The following is a 26,421-nucleotide window of genomic DNA, read 5'->3' on the forward strand; positions in this document are numbered from 1 at the left end:
GGTCGTTTCTACCACAAGACAAGTAGAACAGTCCTAAAGGACGTCAAAGTAATTTTCGTTCCTGTCATAACTTCAAAGGGAAGTCTTCCTCTCCCTCTTCCAAGCAGGGAACAGTCAACAGTCCAAGTTTTCTTGGAAACCCACTCAGTCTTGGAACTAGGGGAAGCAATCTAAGAAACCCGCAGCTGAGTCTAAATCAGCTTGAAGGGTTTGCCCCCAATCCGGGATCAGATCAAGGGGGGGCAGACTTTCTCTGTTTTATCAAGCTTGGATACGAGATCCATGGGCCTTGGACATAGTATCCCAGGGTTACAAATAAAAAATAAAATAAAAAAATAAAAAATTCTCCCAGGGGCAGGTTCCACCTCTCAAAATCGTCTGCAGACTAGATAAAAGAGAGGCATTCTTCAATTGCGGCCGGGACCCTTCTTCCCTGGGAGTGATAGACTTTTCCAGATTCACTTTCCATCCGTGGGAATGAGTTCTCTTGTTCCAGCTACAAGAGTGGTCTTTTTAGGGAAAATTCAAGATTCTTTCCTCTTTCCTCTCTCTGCAGTCTACTTTTCCGCCATCAGTGGCTCTATGTATGGAGGTAATTGGTCTGATGGTTGCTTCCATGGACATCATCCCCTTTGCTCGATTCCTTTTGATAGCTCTGCAGTTATGCATGCTCAGACAATGGAATGGGGACAATTCAGATCATTTTCAGAGGATAGATCTAGATCAGTCGACAAGAGACTCTCTTTCTGTGGTGGTTTTCTCTGGAGCATCTGTCTCGGGGCACATGCTTCCGGAGACCTTCCTGGGTGATTGTGACCACGGACGCCAGCCTGCTGGGCTGGGGATTAGTCTGGGACTCGTTAAGGGTGCAAGGACTATGGACTCTGAAGGAGTCTGCTCTCTCCATAAACATCTTGAAGTTGAGAGCGATTTACAATGCTGATGGCTTGGCCTCAGTTGTTCTTAAGCCGGTTTATCAGGTTCCAGTCGTACAGTATCACCTCAGTGGCTTTCATCAACCACCAGGGAGGAACTCGGGGTTCCTTAGCCATGAAGGAAGTGGCTCGGATTGTTTAGAGGGCAGAAGCTCACAACTGTTTATCTGCCATCCACATTACAGGAGTGGACAACTGTGGAGTGGATTTTCTGAGCAGGCTTTTCATCCCAGGGAGTGGGCTCTCCATCTGGAGGTGTTCTGCCAACTCCGGCACCCCCCATTTGGGGGTTAACCTGGAGAACACCAAGCTTCCAAGGTACGGTTCAAGGTCAAGAGATGGAAAACATAAATTATGCTTACCTGAGAATTTAATTTCCATCGTGGGGAGGAGAGTCCATGGCTCCTGCCCGTAACTCCGGTAGGCGGACCTAAATTTAATTTATCTTCTGGCACCATTTATACCCTGATATTTCTCCTACTGAGAGGGCATCGGTAATTCTAATTGCTCCTGCGTGGCCTTGCAGGAATCTGGTTTGCAGACCTAGTGAAGATGTCATCTCTTCCACCTTGGAGGTTGCCTCTGAGGAAGGACCTTCTAACTCAGGGTCCATTCCTTCATCCATATCTCGTTTCTCGGAAACTGACTGCTTGGAGATTGAACGCTTAGTTCTGTATAAGCGTGGTTTTTCTGAGTCGGTCATTGAGACCATGATTCAGGCTCGCAAGCCAGTTTCTAGAAAGATTTACAGATAAGGTATGGCGTAAATACCTTTTTATTGGTTTGAATTCAAGGGCTATTCTTGGAGTAGGGTCAGGATTCCTATGATTTTTTCTTTTCTCCAGGAAGGTCTGGAGAAGGGTTTGTCAGTCAGATTTCTGCATTATCTATTTTGTTTCCAGGTGTTTGGCGGATGTGCCAGATGTGCAATCTTTTTGCCAGGCCCTGGTCAGAATCAGGCATGGGTTTAAGTCTGTTGCTCCTCCTTGGTGCCTTAATCTTGTTCTTAAAGTTTTGCAGCAGGCTCCGTTTGAGCCATTGCATTCCATAAGATATTAAATTGTTATCTTGGAAGGTTTTGTTTCTTATTGCTATCTTTTCTGCTCTGAGAGTTTCAGAACTCTCGGCTTTGCTGTGTGATTTGCTTTACCTTAGCTTTCATGCTGATAAGGCGGTTCTTCGTACTAAGTTAGGTTTTCTTCTGAAAGTGGTTTCGGATAGAAATATTAATTAGGATATTGTTGTTCCTTCTCTGTCCTAATCCTTCTTTTAATAAAGAACGTTCATAGCACAATTTGGATGTTGTGCGTGCTTTAAAATTTTATCTACAGACGACTAAGGATTTTCGCCAGTCTTCTGCCCCGTTTGTTTGTTTGTTCCTCTGGAAAATGTAAAGGTCATAAACTTACTGCTACTTTCCTTTCTCTCTGGTTGAGAAGTATAATTTGTTTTGCTTATAAGACTGCTGGTCAGCAGCCTCTTGAGAGCATTACGGCTCATTCCATGAGGGCAGTCTCCTATTCTTCGGCTTTCAAAAATGAAGCTTCTGTGGAACAGATTTTCAAGACTGCAACTTGGTCCTAAAGAAAAAGATAGGCAGACACTACTCGGGGTGTAAAAACAAAAAATACCTTTTTATTAGCATCCAGTAAAAAGTAAGGACGCAATAAGCACCATAATAGGTGCAGACAAACAGACAGTAAAAAAGGGACAAACGTCCTGATGCGTTTCACGCCCCCTAGTGGCGCTTAATCATAGGCTGAAGTGTTAGTGATACCTTATATACACATAGGTTAACCCTTCCCACACCAGAAGAAATTAAAACATAAGTTATACTTATACATTACAGCAAAATTGGACCTAGGATAAATGAAAAATGGAAGATAAAGAGCATGAAGTTCAAATTCCAAATTAATCTCTTCTTCGAAAAGTATACAATGTGAGATGTCATCAGGTAGCGAATAAAACTATGGAAAAATTATGTATATGCAAACTAGAAAAGACGCCTAAGAGTCATCCATAGAGATAAACAATTCAAAAGACACTTGAATAACGGATTCAATATAGCAATATAATATATGTGACTAATAATCAATCTGATAGTTTGTCTCATTTCCTTTGTTAATACTTATAAAAGTTCTAATGGGGCCCACAAATCTATAAAATAGTAGGGACTATGTTACAAAGGTTGTATGTATGTAAAGAACTAGTTGTCAATGAAATAGTTTGTCACATTCTTTATTCATACCTATGGGCACTCTAGTATTTAATTTTAAAATCCAGTTCTTTCTTATTTAGGATTTTATTTGTTCCCACCCCTAGGGGGGGGGGGTTTGCTCTATCTATAATTTGTATGGTCATGTCGGCTATATGACTAAAATGGTGATAGTTAAAATGATTGGCAACTGCAGAGTCTATGAAGTCATTTTTTACATCCCTGGTGTGTTCACCAAACCTGGTTCTGACCTCACGGGACGTTTTACCAACATATTGGCTTTTGCATAAATTAAAGGTTACTAAATACACCACAAATGTAGTCTTACAGTTTGCATAAAAGTCTATTTGATAAACACTATTATCATAAGTTGATATAAAACTATTTCCAATTTTTATATTTGTACAGGTGGTACAATTCCTACTTTCACATTTGAAATTACCTTTCTTTGATAACCAACATGAATCACTCAGGTTTTGCTTAGTTCTAACCACACTGGGAGATAATGATCTTGCTAGAGTTTTAGGTTTCCTGGAAACAAATCTACACTTGTCAACAAGTGGTTTCAAAACAGTCACCCATCAGCAAGTGCAGATGTTTTTTAAGAATTTTAACTAAACTAGTGATTTTTGACAGATAACCTACATTTTTCCAAAAACACTCAATCATATCCTCTCTTGGCAAGCCTATCTTTGAGTTCTAATGACTGTTCTTCAAATATATTATCATACTTCGTGTTTCTACGAAGTCTGATAAATTGACCTCTAGGTTTTTTCTTAGATTAAATGGCCTGGATGTTGAGAGCTGGCATGTAAAATGGTATTGCCAGCTGTTGGTTTTCTGTAGGTCTTGGTCATTATATGGTTATCAGTGGTGTATAACGTGATATCCAGAAAATTGATTTCCTTTTTATTCATTTCTCCAGTGAAACTTAAGCCCAGTTCATTGGTACTGAAATAAGATAGCAAATCATGTAAAAGTTATTATAATCACGCTCTACTAAAAGTAAATCATCTATATATCTGATGAAGAGAACTATCTGCTCCTGCCAAGGGTTAGTGGGGGAGTAAATGTACATTAGCTCCCACCAGGCAACAAAATTGTTTGCAAAAGCCGGGGCGAATTTTGCCCCCATGGCTGTTCCCCGTATTTGCAGATAGAACTCCTCGTCAAAGGTGAAAAAGTTATGTGACATTATAAACCGCAATACATAACCTATATATAGTCTCACTGGGTCATCTAGATTGCATTCTTTATGTAAAAAGAAGTCTACAGCTTTAATACCAAGGTGTTGTGGAATGCTCGTGTAGAGATATGTAATGTCTGCTGTTATCCAACAAAAATACTCCTGCCACCTGATAGTATCCAACGTAGCTAGCAAGTGGGAGGTATCTTTAAATTGCTCAATTGCATTGCAGCAATGGGCTGGAAGACAGAGTCCATCTTTTACCCAATTGGTTCTAAAAGTGAGCTAATGCCTGCCAGTATAGGTCTACCCGGTTGACAGGAGGTGTTTTTGTGGATTTTGGGAATATGGTAATATATAGGTGTAATTGGGTAATCAGAAATTAAGGATTCACGATGTTTAGTTACAAAAATGCCAAACATGATGCCGTCATCTATTAATTTCATCATCTCCCTTTTAAAAAGTAGAGTTGGGTTACTTGATAGTTTGCGATATACTGTGGAGTCAGAGAGCTGTCTCTGCGCTTCTTGTAGGTAAAACGTTTTGTCCATCACTACAATGCTGCCGCCCTTATCTGAATTCCTAATGACAATTTCTTTGTCTTGTAAAGATTTAAGGGCTATACGTTCAATGTAATTCAGATTAGGGGCGGCAGCATTCTTGTATGTTTTTTTTTTTATATCTTGTTCAAGTTTTAAAATGTCCTCTTGGACTGCTTTTTGGTAGGCATTAATCATAGGACCCCTAAAGTTTACAGGGTAAAAAGTAGACCTGTCTCTCTTAGGTTTGTGTAATACATTTAATGAAACATCTTTATGTCCGTCATTATCGGGATTGTATAGGGCATCAAGAGTGACAACTGCACACGCATCTTGGAAAGATAGATGTGGGTTGAGAATGATGTGTGCATTATCAGTCTCGGTGTCCATTCCAATAACGGTCTCTCTTTTTACCTCTGATTCATGGTCCCTTTTGGTTAAAGCAAAAAATGTTTTAAAGCTAATTTGCGAATAAATTTGTTAATGTCCAATAAAGTATTGAAGCCAGAAAACCTATTAGTGGGGGCAAAACCCAATCCCTTAGAGTACAGCTTTTTCATCTTTAGACAGACTATATTGTGATATATTGAAAATACTGAGTCCATCAGACAATTCAGGATCTTTGTCAGTTAATTCTGTCCCTTCTTCTTTTTGTTCAGTTTTCCCCCTCTTTTTTCTCCATCTTCTTCTGTGTCTTTTCCTTTCTCCTTTATACTTCGCGTCTTGGGGCGTACTACTTGTAATGCTGTTTCCACGTCTTCCCTCGAGGATTTCTGTAAAAAAACACAAGAGGGTGGAGAAGAGGAAGGAGAAGAGGAGCAAAGAGATGAAAGAAAATGTAATACTAGAGTGCCCATAGGTATGAATAAAGAATGTGACATAAACTATTTCATTGATAACTAGTTCATTACATACATACAACCTTTGTAACATAGTCCCTACTGTTTTATAGATTTGTGGGCCCCATTAGAACTTTTAGAAGTATTAACAAAGGAAATGTGACAAACTATATTGAATCCGTTATTTAAGTGTCTTTTGAATTGTTTATCTCTACAGACGCCTTTGCTAGTTTGCATATACATCATTTTTCCATAGTTTTATTCGATACCTAATGACATCTCACATTGTATACTTTTCGAAGATGAGATTAATTTGGAATTTGTACTTAGTGCTCTTTATCTTCCATTTTTTATTTATCCTAGGTCCAATTTTGCTGTAATGTATAAGTATAACTTATGCTTTAATTTCTTCTGATGTGGGAAGGGTTAACCTATGTGTATATAAGGTATCACTAACACTTCAGCCTATGATTAAGCGCCACTAGGGGGCGTGAAACGCGTCAGGCCATATGTCCCCTTTTGACCGTCTGCACCTATTTTGCTGCTTATTGCTTTCTTACCTTTTACTGGATGCTAATAAAGGTATTTTTAGTTTTTTTTTTTTTTTTTTTTTTTTTTTTTTTTTTAAACTTTTTATTGAAAAGTTCAGAAGCATACAGTTTTCAATGGTAAGGTGTACAGTTACAGCTTTGCTTCACATTATCTACTTATACATTTAACATATTATTAATAATTTAACTGCAGAAAGGAATTCCTAGTTATTAGGATTTTAAAAAATAAAACCAAGAAAAGAAAGGGGAAGGGAGAACCCAGAGCGTTTATGTACTTGTGCTTGAATGGTTGAGTGAAAATTTTGCATTCCATTGCTTAGCTGGTGTCTAAGACGTACAAATTACCTTGCTATGGGTACTAAGGTTCTCGGCTATTACTCTCACTATTTATCTAGTCAGGCATTTCTATATTCGTCCCATATAAATCGTATTGAGTCTAAGTCGTCTTGTCGGTTGGTTAGCTTGAAGTGGTATTTCTCTAATGTAAGTGCATGTGTTACTGTAGCTTTCCATACCTCCACTGAAGGAAGGTCTGGCTTCTTCCAGTTTAATGGTATTAATTTTTTCCCTGAATTGACCATAATTGTCAAGAGTGTTAGCCTATATTTACAAGTTATTTTAGGGAATGAGTTAAAAAGAAGAGTCCAGCTGTTTAGTGGTAAGGACAGTTGCAAAACTTTCTCGATTTCTCTTTTGATGGCCTCCCAGTAATCTTTTACTATTGGGCATTGCCACCAGATGTGATATGGCGTGCCCCTATCTTGACAGCCTCTCCAGCACATGTCTGAAACTGTGGGAAAAATTTGGTGTAGACGCACTGGTGTATAGTACCACCTGCACATCAGTTTCAAATTCATCTCTTGAATAGAGATGGATGAAGAAGCTTTACTCATGCGTGTGAATATATCACACCATGTTCGCCTGGGCATAGAGCTTTCTGATTCCTTCTCCCATGCGCTGACATAAGATGGCAGTGTTTTAGAGTATGTAACTAAAATTTGTCTGTGTGTGAGAGATAATATTCCTCGATTTGGTAGAGGGTTGATACATATATTCTCAAATGGGGTAAGAGGTCGAGTTAGATGTGCTTTGGACGGGTGTGTGGTGAGAAAGTGGGATATTTGCAAATACGCTAGCCAGTCTTGAAATCTAGGGCCATGTTGAGCAATAATTTCTTCTTGCGATTTCGGTTTTCCTGCTGTGTAAAATTCACAGACAGGAAGAGATTCTCGTATACTTAAGGGATATTCCCCTCTTTTTATAAGGTTAAGTGGATGGAGTGCGTTCCCCATTATCGGGGTCAGCGGGGAGTATGTCGAGGAGATGTGCGGGTATTTCTTGATTACCCTATCCCAACATTTGTAAGTTTCCCACGTCGTTGTGGCTACAGTTTTTGGAAGTGCTCTTTGATTGGGAGGGAGCCAGCAGGAGCCTCCTAGCGGAGTATTGTTAGCTAACTGATGTTCTAGCTGGACCCATTCTTTATTGACTGCATTCTTACACCAGTCAACGATTCTGGTCAGAAAGGTTGCCTGCCTATAGTGTTGTAGGTTCGGGGCCCCCATGCCTCCTAATTCTCTTGGACGGTAAAGTGTTGCTGTTGCTATGCGTGGTCGCTTATTTGCCCATATAAACTTGGTTAGCATTTTTTGTATCTGGTAGATTGTTTGTTCCGGGAGGGGAATGGGTAAGGTTTGCATATAATACAAAATTTTTGGCAATATGACCATTTTGATCGCATTAAGTCTACCAAGCCAGGAAAGGAATTTATTGTTCCAAGCTCTTAGCAATGAGGATATATGTAGTTTAAGTGAGTTATAATTAAGTGTTAATATTTCAGAGATATTAGGAGAGATATGTACCCCAAGGTATTTGATCGCTTTATCTTGAATTCTGAATTGAAATTGCTGTTGCAGAGTTTTTACTGCTGCTGGCTCTAAGTTAATACTCAACAATTCAGATTTAGATATATTTATACTGAAGTTAGAGTAGAGGCCGTACTCTTGTATCAAATGAATAAGGGCGGGGACTGACTCGCTAGGGTGCGTTAGTGTGGTGAATATGTCATCTGCATACATTGTAATTTTGTATTCCGACTGTCCTATCCGATGCCCTGTTATGTGTTCGTTATCCCTAACATATGAGGCTAATACTTCCATGGATAACACGAAAAGTAGTGGAGACAGGGGGCATCCCTGCCTCGTACCATTTGTTATTTGGAATGGGTCTGAGACTGAGTCATTGAGCTTAACTTTTGCTTGTGGGGTGTTATACAATGAGAAAATCTTCCCAATTAATTCCTGATCAAACCCAAATTTAGATAGAACTTGCTTTAGGAAGTCCCAGCTGAGCCTATCAAAGGCTTTCTCCGCATCCATTGAAATGAATGCGGAGGGTGTGTGCATACGGTGTGCATGTTCCATTAGCGCTAAAAGTTTAGTAGTGTTGTCTCGTGTCTCTCGTGTCGGCGTAAAGCCGGCCTGGTTGATGTGGACTATTTGGGGGAGGACTTTATTAATACGTGCTGTTAATATTTTGGCATATAATTTTATGTCCACATTCAGCAATGAGATTGGGCGGAAATTTGCCGGGGTGTCTGGGGACTTCCCTGGCTTAGGGACTACTGAGATTTGTGCTTCTAGCATAGAGGGAGGAAACGGGTTATTATCCGTTACTTCATTAAAAAGGGGCGTTAGGTGGGGTACTAGGTTTTGGGAAAAGAGCTTATAATATTTTGATGAGAAGCCGTCTGGGCCTGGACTTTTCCCATTTTGTAATGTGCTAATCGCATGCTGTATTTCATGCGCCGTGATGGGTTTCTTTAAGTCTTGCAATTGGTCTTGTGTAATATTGGGAATATTACACTTTGCTACATATGTCTTGAGATTTATGAGGTGTTCCTCTGAGGGTGGTGTTTTGGAAATGTTATATAGATTAATATAATATTCTCTAAAACTATCTAGAATTTCTTTTGTTGTGGTTAGGGGACTCTGACCTTGTGGTTTTCTAATCTCATAAATATATGACTTAAACCGCTTCTTTTTTAGTGCCCTCGCTAGCAGTTTGCCTGCTCTATTGCTCTCGTAATAAAACATGCTGTTTGTTTTCCGTTGTAGGTTATGGTACTCTATATCTAAAAAACTGTCTAGGGCTGAGCGGGCCGTTTGGTACTTCTGGAATATTTCTAAATTATTTGGGTTTTGTTTTATTGCCAGGTCCATTCGGGAAAATTCATCAGCCAGATCTTTATATTGTTGCCTCATATGACGCTGTCTCTGGGCTTTTAATTTTATTAGTTCCCCTCTCAATACACTTTTATGTGCTTCCCAAATCATATATTTATTATTTATAGAATTTACATTGTGTGCAAAATATTCTGTGATCAGTGTTGATATCTTCGATTGGATGTCTGGGTCGCTCAGTAAAGTGTCATCTAACTTCCAAAGAAACGTATCTGACTGCGTTTCTGGCCAAGAGAATTTTAGTTTTACTGCCGAATGGTCTGACCATGCTGTTGGGGAAATATCACAGCTATGTATATTAGGGAGGCCTTTCTGATTAGTGAAAATATAGTCCAATCTGCTATGCGTCTTGTTGGGGCTAGAATAAAAAGTGTAATCCTTTGTATCTGGGTGTATAAGACGCCAAAGGTCATATAAGTTAAGGTCTTTTAGGTTTCTCCATAATGTAGTAGTAGTTTTTTTGGATACCATTATTTTAGGATTGGAACTATCTTTATAGGGCTGGAGGGGAAAGTTTAGATCTCCTGCTAAAAACACTGGACCTACTGCCAAATCTAATGTTTTCCTAAACATAGTGTGGAAGAAAGAATTTTGCTTGTTATTTGGTGCGTAGACATTTACTAACGTTATGGGTCTTCCATATAACAGCCCAGTTAGGCCTAGAAATCTGCCTTCCTTGTCTTTACTGATATGTGAAGTCGTGAACGGGAGGTCTTTTTTGATTAGGATGCTCACTCCTGCTTTTTTATGGGGTCCTGAGCTATGGTAATGTGTGGTGTATGTTTTCCCTAGATATTTTGGTTCTCTTTGATATTGAAAATGAGTCTCCTGCAAGAATATTATGTCTGCATGTCGTTTAGCTAGGTCAGATAGTGCTTTGCTGCGTTTATGAGGTGAGTTCAGCCCTTTAGCGTTTTGTGTTAGTAAAGTCAGTTGGTGTGAGCGTGTATCTGTGTGTCTCGACATCATTACCTATACTTGATAGAACTTGATCAGGAATGCTGCATTGTACATTGCTCTGGGTTCGGGAGAAAAAGTTTGAACACAGGTTTTTCTGCAAAACAAAATATTAACAGTGAGAACTAAGTTGTGCATTAGAGTAAACACATAACAAACAAACATATATACTGAAGTTTTAGTATATGGATTACAATACAAGTCTCTCTTCCTAACATAGGGTATATTGAGAGAATACATGGGGGATTTGGTGTTGCTAGCCCCTGGGTCTCATCTAACAGGATCTCCTTCATTCTGGTAAATAAACAATTTCAAACTGAAAGGCAATTCTAACGATAAACTATCTTGATATAAGGCCCTGTAAATTAATATTGACTAGAATTCAGGACACTTCTGTGGAAACAGTTAGATTAGTTACAGGTGATCTAGTTGGTACAGGAATCAAAGTTTTCCCTTTTTTTGTGGAAACAGTCTGCCAATTTGGAATTCTGTCGTTAGGCCTTTTGGTAGAGGACTGGCCGTTGCTATTGTCAGATGTTGGCTTTATAGGTTCAATGTCCAGAGAGGAACAAAAGGACGCTATTTCATCTGGCGTTTTACAGATAAGTCTAATATTATCTTGAATGACCCAAATCTGTGCTGGGAAACCCCAACGGTAGGGGATCTTCTTGTTTCTTAATGCTGTGGTCAAAGGGGAGAATGCCTTCCTCTTCTGCAAAGTCTCATATGACAAGTCTTGATAGAACTGCAATACAGTACCTCTAAAGCGGATTGACTGGTTTTTGCGTGTCTGGTTTAAGATCATCTCTTTCTCTAGAAAATTCTTGAACCTGATGATGATGTCCCTAGGAGGTGCTGTACTGGGAGGTTTGGGACGAAGTGATCGGTGTGCTCTCACCCATTGTATATCCGTCGTGTGTGAAGTTTCTTTTACATGCTGGAACAGGGCTTGCAGATAAACAGGGAAATCTCGAGGCAAGACTTCCTCTGGTACTCCTCTAATTCTAATGTTTTTCCGCCTACTGCGGTTTTCCATGTCCTCCATTTTTTCTTGGAGGGTTTGTATGACATCTTGCTGAGTATTGACCTGTTCAGTTAAGACTTGGACTTCTTCTTTTAGTTGGTCATGGTTGCTTTCTAGTGATTCAACTTGAAAACCAAGTGTGTGGATGTCTTGAGATAAGGTAGCAAGTTCTTCCCTGATACACGTACGGACTATATCCGCTATATCTTGCTTTGATGGCAGATTACTTAAGAAAGATGCTTGTATTTGCGGCTCAGGAGTTATCACCATGGTCTTGTGTTGGGAGTTCTGGGAAGGTGTAGGTGATTGTGCTCCTGGGTTGGCTTCATCATGTAATGGTTCCATCACGTCTGCAGCTTGTAAGTATGATGTCATGGTGAGAGTTTTTAAAGGTGTCTGCTTAGTTGTCTTATCAGTTCTAATGTTACGTCTTGCCGCCATGTTTAACACTGAGTATTTCTCAGGAAGTGCTTCAGTTGCTGTATGCTCTGCAGAGTTTTACCCCTTGAAATCGCTGTTTGCCAGAATAATATCTATAGTGATTGATTATAAGTAGTTACCGCTGATGATGCGTCTATGTTTCTGAACTTAGCTTCTCAGATGTAGAGTTATGTGCCTCAGGGGAACCTTTCTTTACTTTAACTGCTTTTCATGCTGTTTTCATTCCCCCGACGTTGTCAGTGATAATCTCCCTTCATCTATGTGCCTGCTCCTCGTGTAACACCTGCTGCATATGAGGGTGGTTAGATGCTTAGCAGTTAGCGGGTCTTGTAGCCTTTTAAGCAGAGACAGTGATATGTGTGTCGCAGCGGTTAACTGTTTTGCGTGCACTATGTTTCCGCCGTTTATATTAGAAGGGCTCACCTTTGCCACATGTTCCGTTCCATGGAGCGATAGCCTGACAGCTTCCTGGTTCTTCTGTTAATGTGGTCTTACTTTTGTGGTTCTTGATCTGTCTGCGTTGCTCGTTACTCTGCAGGCTCTAGGGTAGGCCTCTGGTATCGTTTCAGTTTCACTTCCGTTATGGCGCAGCTACTTTAGAAGTGTACTAAGATAGTTCTTCTAAATGTCCACCGGCATGTCATATCTTTCTGCAAAGGGGCTCATCTTGAAGCCTAGGTGTTTAGATTGCCTCTACTTCTCCTCTTTTGCGGTTTTTCAAATATCCACCTAGAATAAACTTGATATTTCAGGGCATCATGCACGGAGCTCCGGTTTTACACTGCTCTCATGGCAGCTTCCGGCTCCGCCCCTCGGTATTTTTAGTTTTTTACACCCCGAGTAGTGCCTGCCTATCTTTTTCTTTGTGGCATTCGTATTTGGGGCTGATCTCCCTGGCTACGGCACTCCGGTATAGCCTGCCTCCTATTGGATTACCTTTTTCCTCGTGTGTTCCGGATTAGTGCAGCCGCACACTGTGGCTCTTCTCCTGCATTCAACTTGGTCCTCTGTGCATACTTTTTCCAAATTTTACAAATATTTGATACTTTTGAATCGGCCTCTTTTGGGAGAAAGGTTCTTCAAGCGGTGATGCCTTCTGTTTAGGTCTACCTGTCTTGATATCCCTCCCTAGTCATCTGTGTCCTCTAGCTTGAGTATTGGTTCCCAATGGTAATTGATGACGTTGTGGACTCTCCACATCTAAGGAAAGAAAACAAAATGTATGCTTACCTGATAAATTTTATTTCTTTCCGTAACCCCACCCTTAATTTAAAAGACAGTTATTTTTTTTTACTAAACCTCAGGCACCTCTAAACCTTTGGTGTTCCTTTTTTTTCAATTTTTCTTTTGGCCGAATGACTGGGGATTATAGGTAGGGGAGTGATACTTAACAGCTTTGCTGTGGTGCGCTTTGCTGCCTCCTCTTGGCCAGGAGTGATTTTTCCACTAGTAATTGATGACGTTGTGGACTCTTCATATCCGGAAAGAAAGAAATTTCAGGTAAGCATGCATTTTGTTTTCTTTGGGGTGATTGGACACGCTTTTTTGAAAAAAAAAGTTCCTTTAGAATGGGATGTGATTACTGAGGAAATTTTGAGGTAAAATCTATTTATTTTTATATAGAGATATTCAGGTGATATTCCCTAATCGGCTTTTTACAGCTATGCTGCATCACTTTCAAGTGATTCAACATTTGGGTACTATGTCCCTTTAAAGTGATTGTAAACTTTAATGAATTAAAGCCCAAAAATTTTAAAAACAGGGGCACTTTAATTAAAGTTTACAAAGACGCTTATTTTTTTTTAAATACTTACTAATGCGTCATGGAAATCATAACGATGATCTTCCCTCTGCATCTCCTCCAACTGTTGGGTGCCCCCTTTGGCGTCCAGCTCGTGGGGGAGGAATTGGAGGAAGCCGGATTCGTCACCGATCTGCTAAAGAAAGCAGGAGATGCTGGTGGAGGATCGGCGTTATGTATTCCATAACGCAAAGGTAAGTATTTTTAAAAATAAGCTTCTTTGTAAACTTTAATGAATTAAAGTGCCACTGTTTTTAAGATTTTTTTTTTTGATACTGGGCTTTAATTTATTAAAGATTACAATCACTTTAAGTATTAAAAAAAAAAGACAGGATGTTGCTGTTTAAAATAAAAATAATAAAAAAAATAATAAAAGCAACACAATTTCATTTATATACTTACAATTTAATTTTCATCTGCAGATTTGATTATACCAGAGCAGGCAGCTTGTAATATTCTTTTTTGCCGTTTATGACCAATATGTAAGCAAAAGATATATTAAGAAAATGCATAAAATGTTCTGCAGCAAAATTAAAAACTATAATGTGGGCTTAGGGCTGCAACTAATGATTATTTTCATAATTGATTAATCGGCCGATTATTTTTTCGATTAATCGACTAATCGTAAAAAAAAAAGAATGAATGATAGTATGCAGATTTCATTTCAAATATAGCAAACAGAGTGTTACAAATATAAACTTCAGACTAAAACTTTACATTTATAAAACTGTTTGTCCAATTTTTAAGCAGCAGAGCACATTTTTATAATTAAAGGGACACTGAACCCAAATTTTTTCTTTTGTGATTCAGATAGAGCAAGCAATTTTAAGCAACTTTCTAATTTACTCCTATTATCAATGTTTCATTGTTCTCTTGTTATCTTTATATGAAAAAGAAGGCATCTAAGCTTTTTTCTTGGTTCAGAACTCTGGACAGCAGTTTTTGATTGGTGGATGAATTTATCCACCAATCAGCAAGGACAACCTAGGTTGTTCACCAAAAATGGTCCGGCATCTAAACTTACATTCTTGCATTTCAAATAAATATACCAAGAGAATAAAGAACATTTGATAATAGGAGTAAATCAGAAAGTTGCTTAAAATGTCATGCTCTATCTGAATCACAAAAGAAAAAATTTGGGTTCAGTGTCCCTTTAAGCAAAACAGAACCACAAACTGTTTTAAAAAAGGTAGAACTATAAAGAGGTAGAGTATCCCTGTTAAAATCATTCTGTTATTCACTCTTTCAGAAACTTTGCATTTAAAAGCAAGTCCGGCTCTCTTTTTGCTATTTGGCCTGCAGCAGAGAAGAGGCGTTCACATGGTGTTAATGTGCATGAGATGCATAATTAGGGTTTTGCCAAAGTGGGATATTTATCTTTGTTAGCTCTTTACCATTGCTAAATGTTTTTCACTTTGGCAAGGGGCCTCTTACAGTAAGCCTGGACTTCATTCTAACATAAAAAGTATCTTGAATATCTATATGCAGTGGTAAATAACCAGTTTAGGGAATAATATCTAGTCCGCTCTAAAAATAACATATATACTGTATAACCTTATAGAGGGTGAATCTGGTACATATCACAATTTATTAAAAAATATAAAAAAGTCAAAAGTGCTAAGGACTTTATATCAATAACAGGACAAAGCCATTCACATTTATCTATACAGTACATATAATCAGCAATAGCAAGCAATCAGCTAATAATTGTACAAACCGATAACATTGCACATCAATTTGATTTAATATAAACAATCAAAATGACGACTCCTATTATTTCTGGGTTGCACATAAGCCAGTAGTTGTTAACTTATACTGTCCTGAAAAAGTGAAAAGTAAAATGTCTGTAGACGTCCTTTAGGCTAAGGGCATAACAATAAAACACAATACCATGTGCAGGAGCTCATTGGAGTGAAGCAGCTGGTGTTGTGCCCAGACCAACTAATTGCAAACTAACTAATCGATTATGAGATTCGTTTACAACTCTTTTCATTATCGATTATAATGATTAGTTGTTGCAGCACAGTGACCAGTTTTCCCTCTAAGGCCAGATTTTGTGAGCGGCCCAGCAGTGAAACTGTTAATAATACCTTGCTGTTTGCATTGTTCAGTGTTTGCTAACTGCAGGGTATGGTTCACTAATTAACTGTTTCACTGCTAACAAAATCTGGTCGGTTAACACTGAATGTAACCCAATTTACTGTGTATGCTTAAAGGGACAGTCAAGTCAAAATTAAAATTTTATAATTCAGATAAGGAATGCAATTTTAAGCAACTTTCCGATTCACTTTTATCATCAAATTTGCTTTGTTCTGTTGGTTTTCTTTGTTGAAAGCTAAACCTAGGTAGGCTCATATGTTAATTTATAATCCCTTGAAGGCCGCCCCTTATTTCAATGCATTTGGCAGTTTTTCACAGCTAGAGGGCATTAGTTCATGTGTGATATACAGATAACATTGTGACCATGCATGTGGAGTTACAAATGAGAGGGCACTGATTGGCTAAATGCGTGTCTGTCAAAAGAACGGAGAAGGGGGCAGTCTGCAGGGGCTTAGATACAAGGTAATCACAGAGGTTAAAAGTGTATTAATATAATCGTGTTGGTTATGCAAAACAGGGGAATGGGTAATAAAGGGATTATCTATCTTTTTTTTAACAATAACAATTCTGGAGTAGACTGACCTTTTTAAGCTGTTCATGAAATGTTAATTGAATTCTTTTTGTAACCAAAATTCAACTTGATCAACAGGTGGTCTCCAGTTGACGCTGGAACCCAAAGAAGATCACTTTCATTTCTTAGTTTTTACTGATGTTTGTGGGAACAGAACATATGGAGTCGTTGCTCAGTATTACAGATCTGTCCAGGTAGTTAATGGTTTGTTTGTTTGTTTTGTATTAAGAAAAAAATTAAGTTTCAAACCAATAATTTATTTAGTTTTGTTTGGTTCACTGTATACACAAGTAATTTAAACTATGTATTTTTATTTTTAGATGATATGAAATATTAATCAAAACAAATTAATGTTGTAGGTGTAGGCACCACACAAAGCTTTATTTGCCCCCTCGCGCTTCAAAAGGGGTTATCTAGTTTTGAACAGAATTCCCCCTAACATTTACTAGCTTCCTAATAGTGTGACACAGTGACAGTTTATCAATCACAAATACATTTGTGGGGCACAAAAATGATTTAAATGCATAAAATCATCTGGTTGGTTATAAGAAAACAAAGCTCTTACAGTATGTGACTAGAATTTGATAAGCCAATCACCATCTTCCTAATCCTTATACGAGAACAAATTTGCATTGTTTGCAGAAACATTCCTGTCTTATAACAAAATGTGGCTTTATGGGTTATATAATATTCCATGGACAAAATGAAGTTATGACGGGTGCTTGGACCTATTTACAATACAAAGAGAAAGTTTGTGGTTATCACACCTTAAAGGACCACACTCTATGCAGTAAAATTATATAATTGGCAAATACACAATAAAAAGATAAAAAAATATGCAATAACACTTACTCTGAATTTCAAATAAGCAGTAGATTTTTTTTTATGACACATTTTATTTTCTTCATAAATGGGGGGAGTCCACAGCTGCATTCATTACTTTCGAAATTCAGAACCTGGCCACCAGGAGGAGGCAAAGACACCCCAGCCAAATGCTTAAATACCTCCCCCACTTCCTCATACCCCCAGTCATTCTTTTCCTTTCATCACAGGAGGTTGGCAGAGAAGTGTCGGAAGATTTAAGTTAGTCTCTTATGGAGGGTAGTACTTTTCGAAATGGGACTGGAGTTTTAAGTAATACTGTCAGCCTCTCAGTGAGAGCATGGATGAATGTTATAGTCCGGAGATGCAGGGAGAGTTTTTCTGCGAAACCATCCCGACTCATGTTAACAGCTCCTTAGCAATCAGCGTTGATGAGTTTCGCTGCCTGCTTTCTTCACTCAAGTCCATGTCGGAAGCGAAGCTACTATCTGTCACACTTGAAGGGCCGTGTTCCTGTTCCACGGCGTAGATTCCGGTAAGATCGTTTCAATTTACTTTGATGATGTGAATGTAATGTAAACGAGGAAGTCAGGGTCTCAGTGGGACTCCTTTATCTTTCTGAAATCAAGGGTTAATATCTCCTGAGGGGGGTTATTGAACAGGGGGGACTTTCATCATGTTTATGTTGTATATTTTGTCTGCTAATGTGTAGTAAAAATTGGGTTGTGGCTATATCGGAACATAACAGCCTTTTTGTCGGGCTGCGCGGCCCTGTTGGCCTTGGCGTGTTTTTTTCTGGCTTGCACGGTGTACCTTGTGACTAGGCGTGGTCACGTTCTGTATCCATTTCTGTGGCGATGGAAAGAATCTGTTCGCTAGTTGTCTGGGTCTCAGGAGGTGGTGATTGGGGGGTGTAAGGTGCCGTTTTTATTTTTTCTATCCATAATTATCCATCACCAAATTATGGAGGATTCTGATTTTTTATTTAGAGACGGATGTCTCTGATTCAGATTCTACTTCTTGCGAGGAGTATGAAATGGCCCGGGTAATCCATGCCCATCAGTTATGTTCCGAATGCAGCTTTAGAGTGCTCTCTTTTCCAGCGACAGGGAACTTAGAGTACACCGAGCCATCCGCTCCTGGGGATCCCATATCCCGTGCAGTGCGTCCCCTAAAACCTTCCTTGGCAACGCAAGCCGGTGTCCCTAATGCCATTACCCCTTCTCCGGGAGGTGGCTTGTTTCCTCCAGAGGTTACGGCACGTTTCCTTATGGCCATTTCTATGGCGTTGGCGCATTTACATCTACCAGAGAGGGTGTTGCTGAGATATTGTCCGTGTTCTGCTAAGCAGGGCTCGTCAGGCGTGGGATCGGCTGATACAGGCCAGCCATCTGGGGAAGCGGTTTCCTCTGAAGCTTCAGGGGTCGTCAGTTGCCCCGGCTGAGGCAAGTCTTGCTTTTAGTTATAGACTAGTGTGCCTTAGTGTCCTACTGCGGCATGTTTTGGCGCTGCTGGAGGATCCAAGTCCTAATAGGTTTGGGGATCCACGGTCTTCTGTTCCAGACGGCATGCTGGGTTAGACGTGTGGGGATTCAGTTAATCTCCTTTTCTCTTAAGTGTATCCAGTCCACGGATCATCCATTACTTATGGGATATTCTCCTTCCCAACAGGAAGTTGCAAGAGGATCACCCACAGCAGAGCTGCTATATAGCTCCTCCCCTAACTGTCATATCCAGTCATTCTCTTGCAAGCCTCAACCAAGATGGAGGTCGTAAGAGGAGTGTGGTGTTTTATACTTAGTTTATTCTTCAATCACAAGTTTGTTATTTTTAAATGGTACCGGAGTGTACTGTTTATCTCAGGCAGTATTTAGAAGAAGAATCTGCCTGCGTTTTCTATGATCTTAGCAGAAGTAACTAAGATCCATGGCTGTTCTCACATATTCTGAGGAGTGAGGTAACTTCATAGAGGGAATGGTGTGCAGGTTTTCCTGCAATAAGGTATGTGCAGTTAATATTTTTCTAGGGATGGAATTTGCTAGAAAATGCTGCTGATACCGAACTAATGTAAGTAAAGCCTTAAATGCAGTGATAGCGACTGGTATCAGGCTTATTAATAGAGAGACAAAAAGGAAAACAATATACAGAGGTGCAAGATGGAAAAAAACACACAATATTCTGTACAAATGAACTAAGAACTGATACTCTCCTTTAGGTTAGACCGCAGCCTTCTTGCAGTCTCTCCCTTATGACTGTGTATAGATAGATAGTAGTAGTAGATGGCGCTGGTCTATTGAGTGATTTTCTCTAGTAAGTGAAGAGAAAAAAGGCTTGATGCATATATTGAAGCCAATTAATATGGAGTGAGTATACTGCACCCATATTAATTGGCTTCAATATATGCATCAAGCCTTTTTTCTCTTCACTTACTAGAGAAAATCACTCAATAGACCAGCGCCATCTACTACTACTATCTTATTAATAGAGAGACATACTCTGATAAAAATGTAATATAAAATGTTTGTTGGCATGTTTAATCGTTTTTATATGTATTTGGTGATAAAACTTATTGGGGCCTAGTTTTTTTTCCACATGGCTGGCTTGAATTTTGCCTAGAAACAGTTTCCTTAGGCTTTCCACTGTTGTAATATGAGTGGGAGGGGCCTATTTTAGCGTTTTTTTGCACAGCAAAAATTACAGACACAGACATCCAGCTTCTTCCTGCATGATCCAGGACATCTCTGGAGGGCTCAAAAGGCTTCAAAGTCGTTTTTGAGGGAGGTAAAAAGCCACAGTAGAGCTGTGGCAGTTGTGACTGTTTGAAAAAAAACTTTTTGTCTTTTATTATTCAGTTTTGGGTAGTAAGGGGTTAATCATCCATTTGCAAGTGGGTGCAATGCTCTGCTAACTTGTTACATACACTGTAAAAATTTCGTTAGTGTAACTGCCTTTTTTCACTGTTATTTCAAATTTTGACAATTTGTGTTTCTTAAAGGTGCAGTAACGTTTTTTATATTGCTTGTAAACTTGTTTAAAGTGTTTTCCAAGCTTGCTAGTCTGTTTAAACATGTCTGACACAGAGGAAACTACTTGTTCATTATGTTTGAAAGCCATGGTGGAGCCCCATAGGAGAATGTGTACTAAATGTATTGATTTCACCTTAAACAGTAAAGATCAGTCTTTATCTATAAAAGAAATATCACCAGAAGATTCTGACGAGGGGGAAGTTATGCCGACTAACTCTCCCCACGTGTCAGACCCTTCGCCTCCCGCTCAGGGGATGCACGCTAATATGGCGCCAATTACATCAGGGACGCCCATAGCGATTACCTTGCAGGACATGGCTGCAATCATGAATAATACCCTGTCAGAGGTATTATCCAGGTTGCCTGAATTAAGAGGCAAGCGCGATTGCTCTGGGGTTAGGAGAAATACAGAGCGCGCAGATGCTGTAAGGGCCATGTCTGATACTGCGTCACAATATGCAGATCATGAGGACGGAGAGCTTCAGTCTGTGGGTGACATCTCTGATTCTGGGAAACCTGATTCAGAGATTTCTAATTTTAAATTTAAGCTTGAGAACCTCCGTGTGTTGCTTGGGGAGGTATTAGCTGCTCTGAATGACTGTAACACAGTTGCAGTACCAGAGAAATTGTGTAGGCTGGATAAATACTATGCGGTGCCGGTGTGTACTGATGTTTTTCCTATACCTAAAAGGCTTACAGAAATTATTAGCAAGGAGTGGGATAGACCGGGTGTGCCTTTTTCCCCACCTCCTATATTTAGAAAAATGTTTCCAATAGACGCCACTACACGGGACTTATGGCAGACGGTCCCTAAGGTGGAGGGAGCAGTTTCTACTTTAGCAAAGCGTACTACTATCCCGGTTGAGGACAGTTGTGCTTTTTCAGATCCAATGGATAAAAAATTGGAGGGTTACCTTAAGAAAATGTTTATTCAACAAGGTTTTATTTTACAGCCCCTTGCATGCATTGCGCCTGTCACGGCCGCGGCGGCATTCTGGTTTGAGGCCCTCGAAGAGGCCATCCATACAGCTCCATTGACTGAAATTATTGACAAGCTTAGAACACTTAAGCTAGCTAACTCATTTGTTTCTGATGCCATTGTTCATTTGACTAAACTAACGGCTAAGAATTCCGGATTCGCCATCCAAGCGCGTAGGGCGCTATGGCTTAAATCCTGGTCAGCTGACGTGACTTCGAAGTCTAAATTACTCAACATTCCTTTCAAGGGGCAGACCTTATTCGGGCCTGGTTTGAAGGAAATTATTGCTGACATTACTGGAGGTAAGGGTCACACCCTTCCTCAGGACAGGGCCAAAGCAAAGGCCAAACAGTCTAATTTTCGTGCCTTTCGAAATTTCAAGGCAGGTGCAGCATCAACTTCCTCCGCTTCAAAACAAGAGGGAACTTTTGCTCAATCTAAGCAGGCCTGGAAACCTAACCAGTCCTGGAACAAAGGCAAGCAGGCCAGAAATCCTGCTGCTGCCTCTAAGACAGCATGAAGGAACGGCCCCCTATCCGGCGACAGATCTAGTAGGGGGCAGACTTTCTCTCTTCGCCCAGGCGTGGGCAAGAGATGTTCAGGAACCCTGGGCGTTGGAGATCATATCTCAGGGATATCTTCTGGACTTCAAAGCTTCTCCTCCACAAGGGAGATTTCATCTTTCAAGGCTATCTGCAAATCAGATAAAGAAAGAGGCATTCCTACGCTGTGTGCAAGACCTCCTAGTTATGGGAGTGATCCATCCAGTTCTGCGGACGGAACAAGGACAGGGTTTTTATTCGAATCTGTTTGTGGTTCCCAAAAAAGAGGGAACCTTCAGACCAATTTTGGATCTAAAGATCTTAAACAAATTCCTCAGAGTTCCATCATTCAAAATGGTAACTATTCGGACCATCCTACCCATGATCCAAGAAGGTCAGTACATGACCACAGTGGACTTAAAGGATGCCTACCTTCACATACCGATTCACAAAGATCATCATCGGTTTCTAGGGTTTGCCTTTCTAGACAGGCATTACCAATTTGTAGCTCTTCCCTTCGGGTTGGCTACAGCCCCGAGAATCTTTACAAAGGTTCTGGGCTCACTTCTGGCCGTTCTAAGACCGCGAGGCATAGCGGTGGCTCCGTATCTAGACGACATCCTGATACAGGCGTCAAGCTTTCAAGTTGCCAAGTCTCATACAGAGATAGTTCTGGCATTTCTGAGGTCGCACGGGTGGAAAGTGAACGAGGAAAAGAGTTCTCTATCCCCACTCACAAGAGTCTCCTTCTTAGGGACTCTTATAGATTCTGTAGAAATGAAAATTTACCTGACGGAGTCCAGGTTATCAAAACTTCTAAATGCTTGCCGTGTTCTTCACTCCATTCCGCGCCCTTCGGTAGCTCAGTGTATGGAGGTAATCGGCTTAATGGTAGCGGCAATGGACATAGTGCCATTTGCGCGCCTTCATCTCAGACCGCTGCAATTATGCATGCTGAGTCAGTGGAATGGGGATTACACAGATTTGTCCCCTCTGCTAAATCTGGATCAAGAGACCAGAGATTCTCTTCTCTGGTGGTTGTCTCGGGTACACCTGTCCAAGGGTATGACCTTTCGCAGGCCAGATTGGACAATTGTAACAACAGATGCCAGCCTTCTAGGTTGGGGTGCAGTCTGGAATTCCCTGAAGGCACAGGGATCGTGGACTCAGGAGGAGAAACTCCTTCCAATAAATATTCTGGAGTTAAGAGCGATATTCAATGCTCTTCTGGCTTGGCCTCAGTTAGCAACACTGAGGTTCATCAGATTTCAGTTGGACAACATCACGACTGTGGCTTACATCAACCATCAAGGGGGAACCAGGAGTTCCCTAGCGATGTTAGAGGTCTCAAAAATAATTCGCTGGGCAGAGTACCACTCTTGCCACCTGTCAGCAATCCATATCCCAGGCGTGGAGAACTGGGAGGCGGATTTTCTAAGTCGTCAGACTTTCCATCCGGGGGAGTGGGAACTCCATCCGGAGGTGTTTGCTCAGTTGATTCATCGTTGGGGCAAACCAGAGTTGGATCTCATGGCGTCTCGCCAGAACGCCAAGCTTCCTTGTTACGGATCCAGGTCCAGGGACCCAGAAGCGACGCTGATAGATGCTTTAGCAGCGCCTTGGTTCTTCAACCTGGCTTATGTGTTTCCACCGTTTCCTCTGCTCCCTCGACTGATTGCCAAAATCAAACAGGAGAGAGCATCAGTGATTCTGATAGCACCTGCGTGGCCACGCAGGACTTGGTATGCAGACCTAGTGGACATGTCATCCTTTCCACCATGGACTCTGCCTCTAAGACAGGACCTTCTGATACAAAGTACTTTCAATCATCCAAATCTAATTTCTCTGAGACTGACTGCATGGAGATTGAACGCTTGATTCTATCAAAGCGTGGCTTCTCCGAGTCAGTCATTGATACTTTAATACAGGCACGAAAGCCTGTTACCAGGAAAATCTACCACAAGATATGGAGTAAATATCTTTATTGGTGTGAATCCAAGAATTACTCATGGAGTAAGGTTAGGATTCCTAGAATATTGTCTTTTCTCCAAGAGGGCTTGGACAAAGGATTATCAGCTAGTTCCTTAAAGGGACAGATTTCTGCTCTGTCTATTCTTTTGCACAAGCGTCTGGCAGAGGTTCCAGACGTCCAGGCATTTTGCCAGGCTTTGGTTAGAATTAAGCCTGTGTTTAAACCTGTTGCTCCCCCGTGGAGCTTAAACTTGGTTCTTAAGGTTCTTCAAGGAGTTCCGTTTGAACCCCTTCATTCCATTGATATTAAACTTTTATCTTGGAAAGTTCTGTTTTTGATGGCTATTTCCTCGGCTCGGAGAGTCTCTGAGCTATCTGCCTTACAATGTGATTCTCCTTATCTGATTTTTCATGCAGATAAGGTAGTTCTGCGTACCAAACCTGGGTTTTTACCTAAGGTGGTTTCTAACAAGAATATCAATCAAGAGATTGTTGTTCCATCGTTGTGCCCTAATCCTTCTTCAAAGAAGGAACGTCTTTTACATAATCTGGACGTAGTCCGTGCCTTGAAGTTTTACTTACAAGCTACTAAGGATTTTCGTCAAACATCTTCCCTGTTTGTCGTTTACTCTGGACAGAGGAGAGGTCAAAAAGCTTCGGCAGCCTCTCTTTCCTTTTGGCTTCAGAGCGTAATACGCCTAGCCTATGAGACTGCTGGACAGCAGCCCCCTGAAAGGATTACAGCTCATTCTACTAGAGCTGTGGCTTCCACCTGGGCCTTCAAAAATGAGGCCTCTGTTGAACAGATTTGCAAGGCTGCGACTTGGTCTTCGCTTCACACTTTTTCAAAATTTTACAAATTTGATACTTTTGCTTCTTCGGAGGCTGTGTTTGGGAGAAAGGTTCTTCAGGCAGTGGTTCCTTCCGCTTAATCCTGCCTTGTCCCTCCCATCATCCGTGTACTTTAGCTTTGGTATTGGTATCCCATAAGTAATGGATGATCCGTGGACTGGATACACTTAACAAGAGAAAACATAATTTATGCTTACCTGATAAATTTATTTCTCTTGTAGTGTATCCAGTCCACGACCCGCCCTGTCCTTTTAAGGCAGGTCTAAATTTTAATTACACTACAGTCACCACTGCACCCTATGGTTTCTCCTTTCTCTGTTTGTTTTCGGTCGAATGACTGGATATGACAGTTAGGGGAGGAGCTATATAGCAGCTCTGCTGTGGGTGATCCTCTTGCAACTTCCTGTTGGGAAGGAGAATATCCCATAAGTAATGGATGATCCGTGGACTGGATACACTACAAGAGAAATAAATTTATCAGGTAAGCATAAATTATGTTTTTGTCTCTAATTCTTTTTTTTTTTTTTTTTGGGTATCTTATTCCAGTTCTGAGTTTGAAGGAATGGGGTCTCTGATGGGCTGGTCCTGTTAGTGTACACATTCCTCTTGGGCGGTTGCTGCCTTCCTTTTCTTTGATCCGGTTAGGATGTGTTTTATTTATTTTGTTAGCTCATGTCTGTTATAATTTTTCCGTTGGGAAACATTTCTTCTCTGGAATTTGATACTGGCGATTTTGTGGTCACTTGGGCACTTCTGCGGAAGTCGCATATTAAGGTTTTAGTACATTGTTATGTTCTTAGTTTGTCGATCCTATGGGATCTTTATTTTCAGTAGTCTGGGTCAGTTTTGGATGCCCTATGTAGCAGGCTGGTCCTGGTTGGGGGCTAAACTCTGTTCCTTAAGGCTTATATCATCCACGTGGTGCCGGTGTAACTAATTGGATGGTGAGTTTCTTACTCGGATGAGGAGTTAGTTTCTCTTTGGGTTCTCTTCAGTTCAGATCGAATTATGCTTTTGCTTTTTGCTAGTTTTAGTGAAGTGGAACTTCCATGAGCTTCAATAAATTTTTGAGGCTCTGCCCATGCAGGGCTAAAACATGGAGAAGAGTGATATCGTCAGGTAAGATAACACAGTCAAATAGACGATAAGAAACTCACAAACGAGGAGGCACTTGGATATGCCAGAAATTGCAGGCCGGGACCTCTTTGTCGCCCGACAGACACAAACAGCAGTGACCGCCGACCGGTCACATGGGGACGTTCAGCCAATCAGGGACAAGCAGACACCAACGCCTTCCTATGGAGGCTCCAATCGCCACTACCAGTGGAGGGGGTGTGTAAATGTGGACGTCCTGTCGTCACCCAGGCTACTCGCTTCCTTCGGCAAATGTAGCAATACGTTCGGGAATGTAATAGAATCAAATCGACTCCAGCAAGGGATATAAAAACTTATGACAAATTTATTAAAATATATAAACTCCTATATGCCTTGAGATAAGAGGCGGCCTTCAAGGGCTTAGAAATTAGCATATAAGTCTACCTACATTTAGCTTTTAACTAAGAATACCAAAAGAACAAAGCAAATTTGATGATAAAAGTAATTTGGAACGTTGTTTAAAATTGAATGCCCTATCTGAATCATGAAAGTTTAATTTGGACTAGACATTACAGCACCTCCTTTATACAATGTGTGGACACAATCTATAAAAAGTACCTTAAAATAGCAATAATACCTCATTTCTAACCAGAGGAGGGAAAAGGTGGGAATTCATTTAATCTTTTGCAATTCTTAGGAGAATGTGTAACTCAGAATGGTGAATCATAGCTTA

At 40.5% G+C, this 26,421-nt stretch overlaps 1 protein-coding gene across 2 annotated transcripts in view; it reads left to right on the forward strand.

Moving 5' to 3' along the window:
• The window catches only part of DENND3 (DENN domain containing 3), a 322,502-nt gene that overhangs the window by 79,674 nt on the left and 216,407 nt on the right, over positions 1–26,421 (forward strand). For both annotated transcript variants that reach the window (XM_053715396.1, XM_053715397.1), the window contains one exon: positions 16,480–16,595. In XM_053715396.1, the coding sequence (XP_053571371.1) occupies positions 16,480–16,595 (116 nt within the window). The remainder of the gene's footprint in view (positions 1–16,479; positions 16,596–26,421) is intronic.

Source organism: Bombina bombina, chromosome 5, assembly GCF_027579735.1.
Source record: "Bombina bombina isolate aBomBom1 chromosome 5, aBomBom1.pri, whole genome shotgun sequence".
Taxonomy (NCBI): Eukaryota; Metazoa; Chordata; class Amphibia; order Anura; family Bombinatoridae; genus Bombina; species Bombina bombina.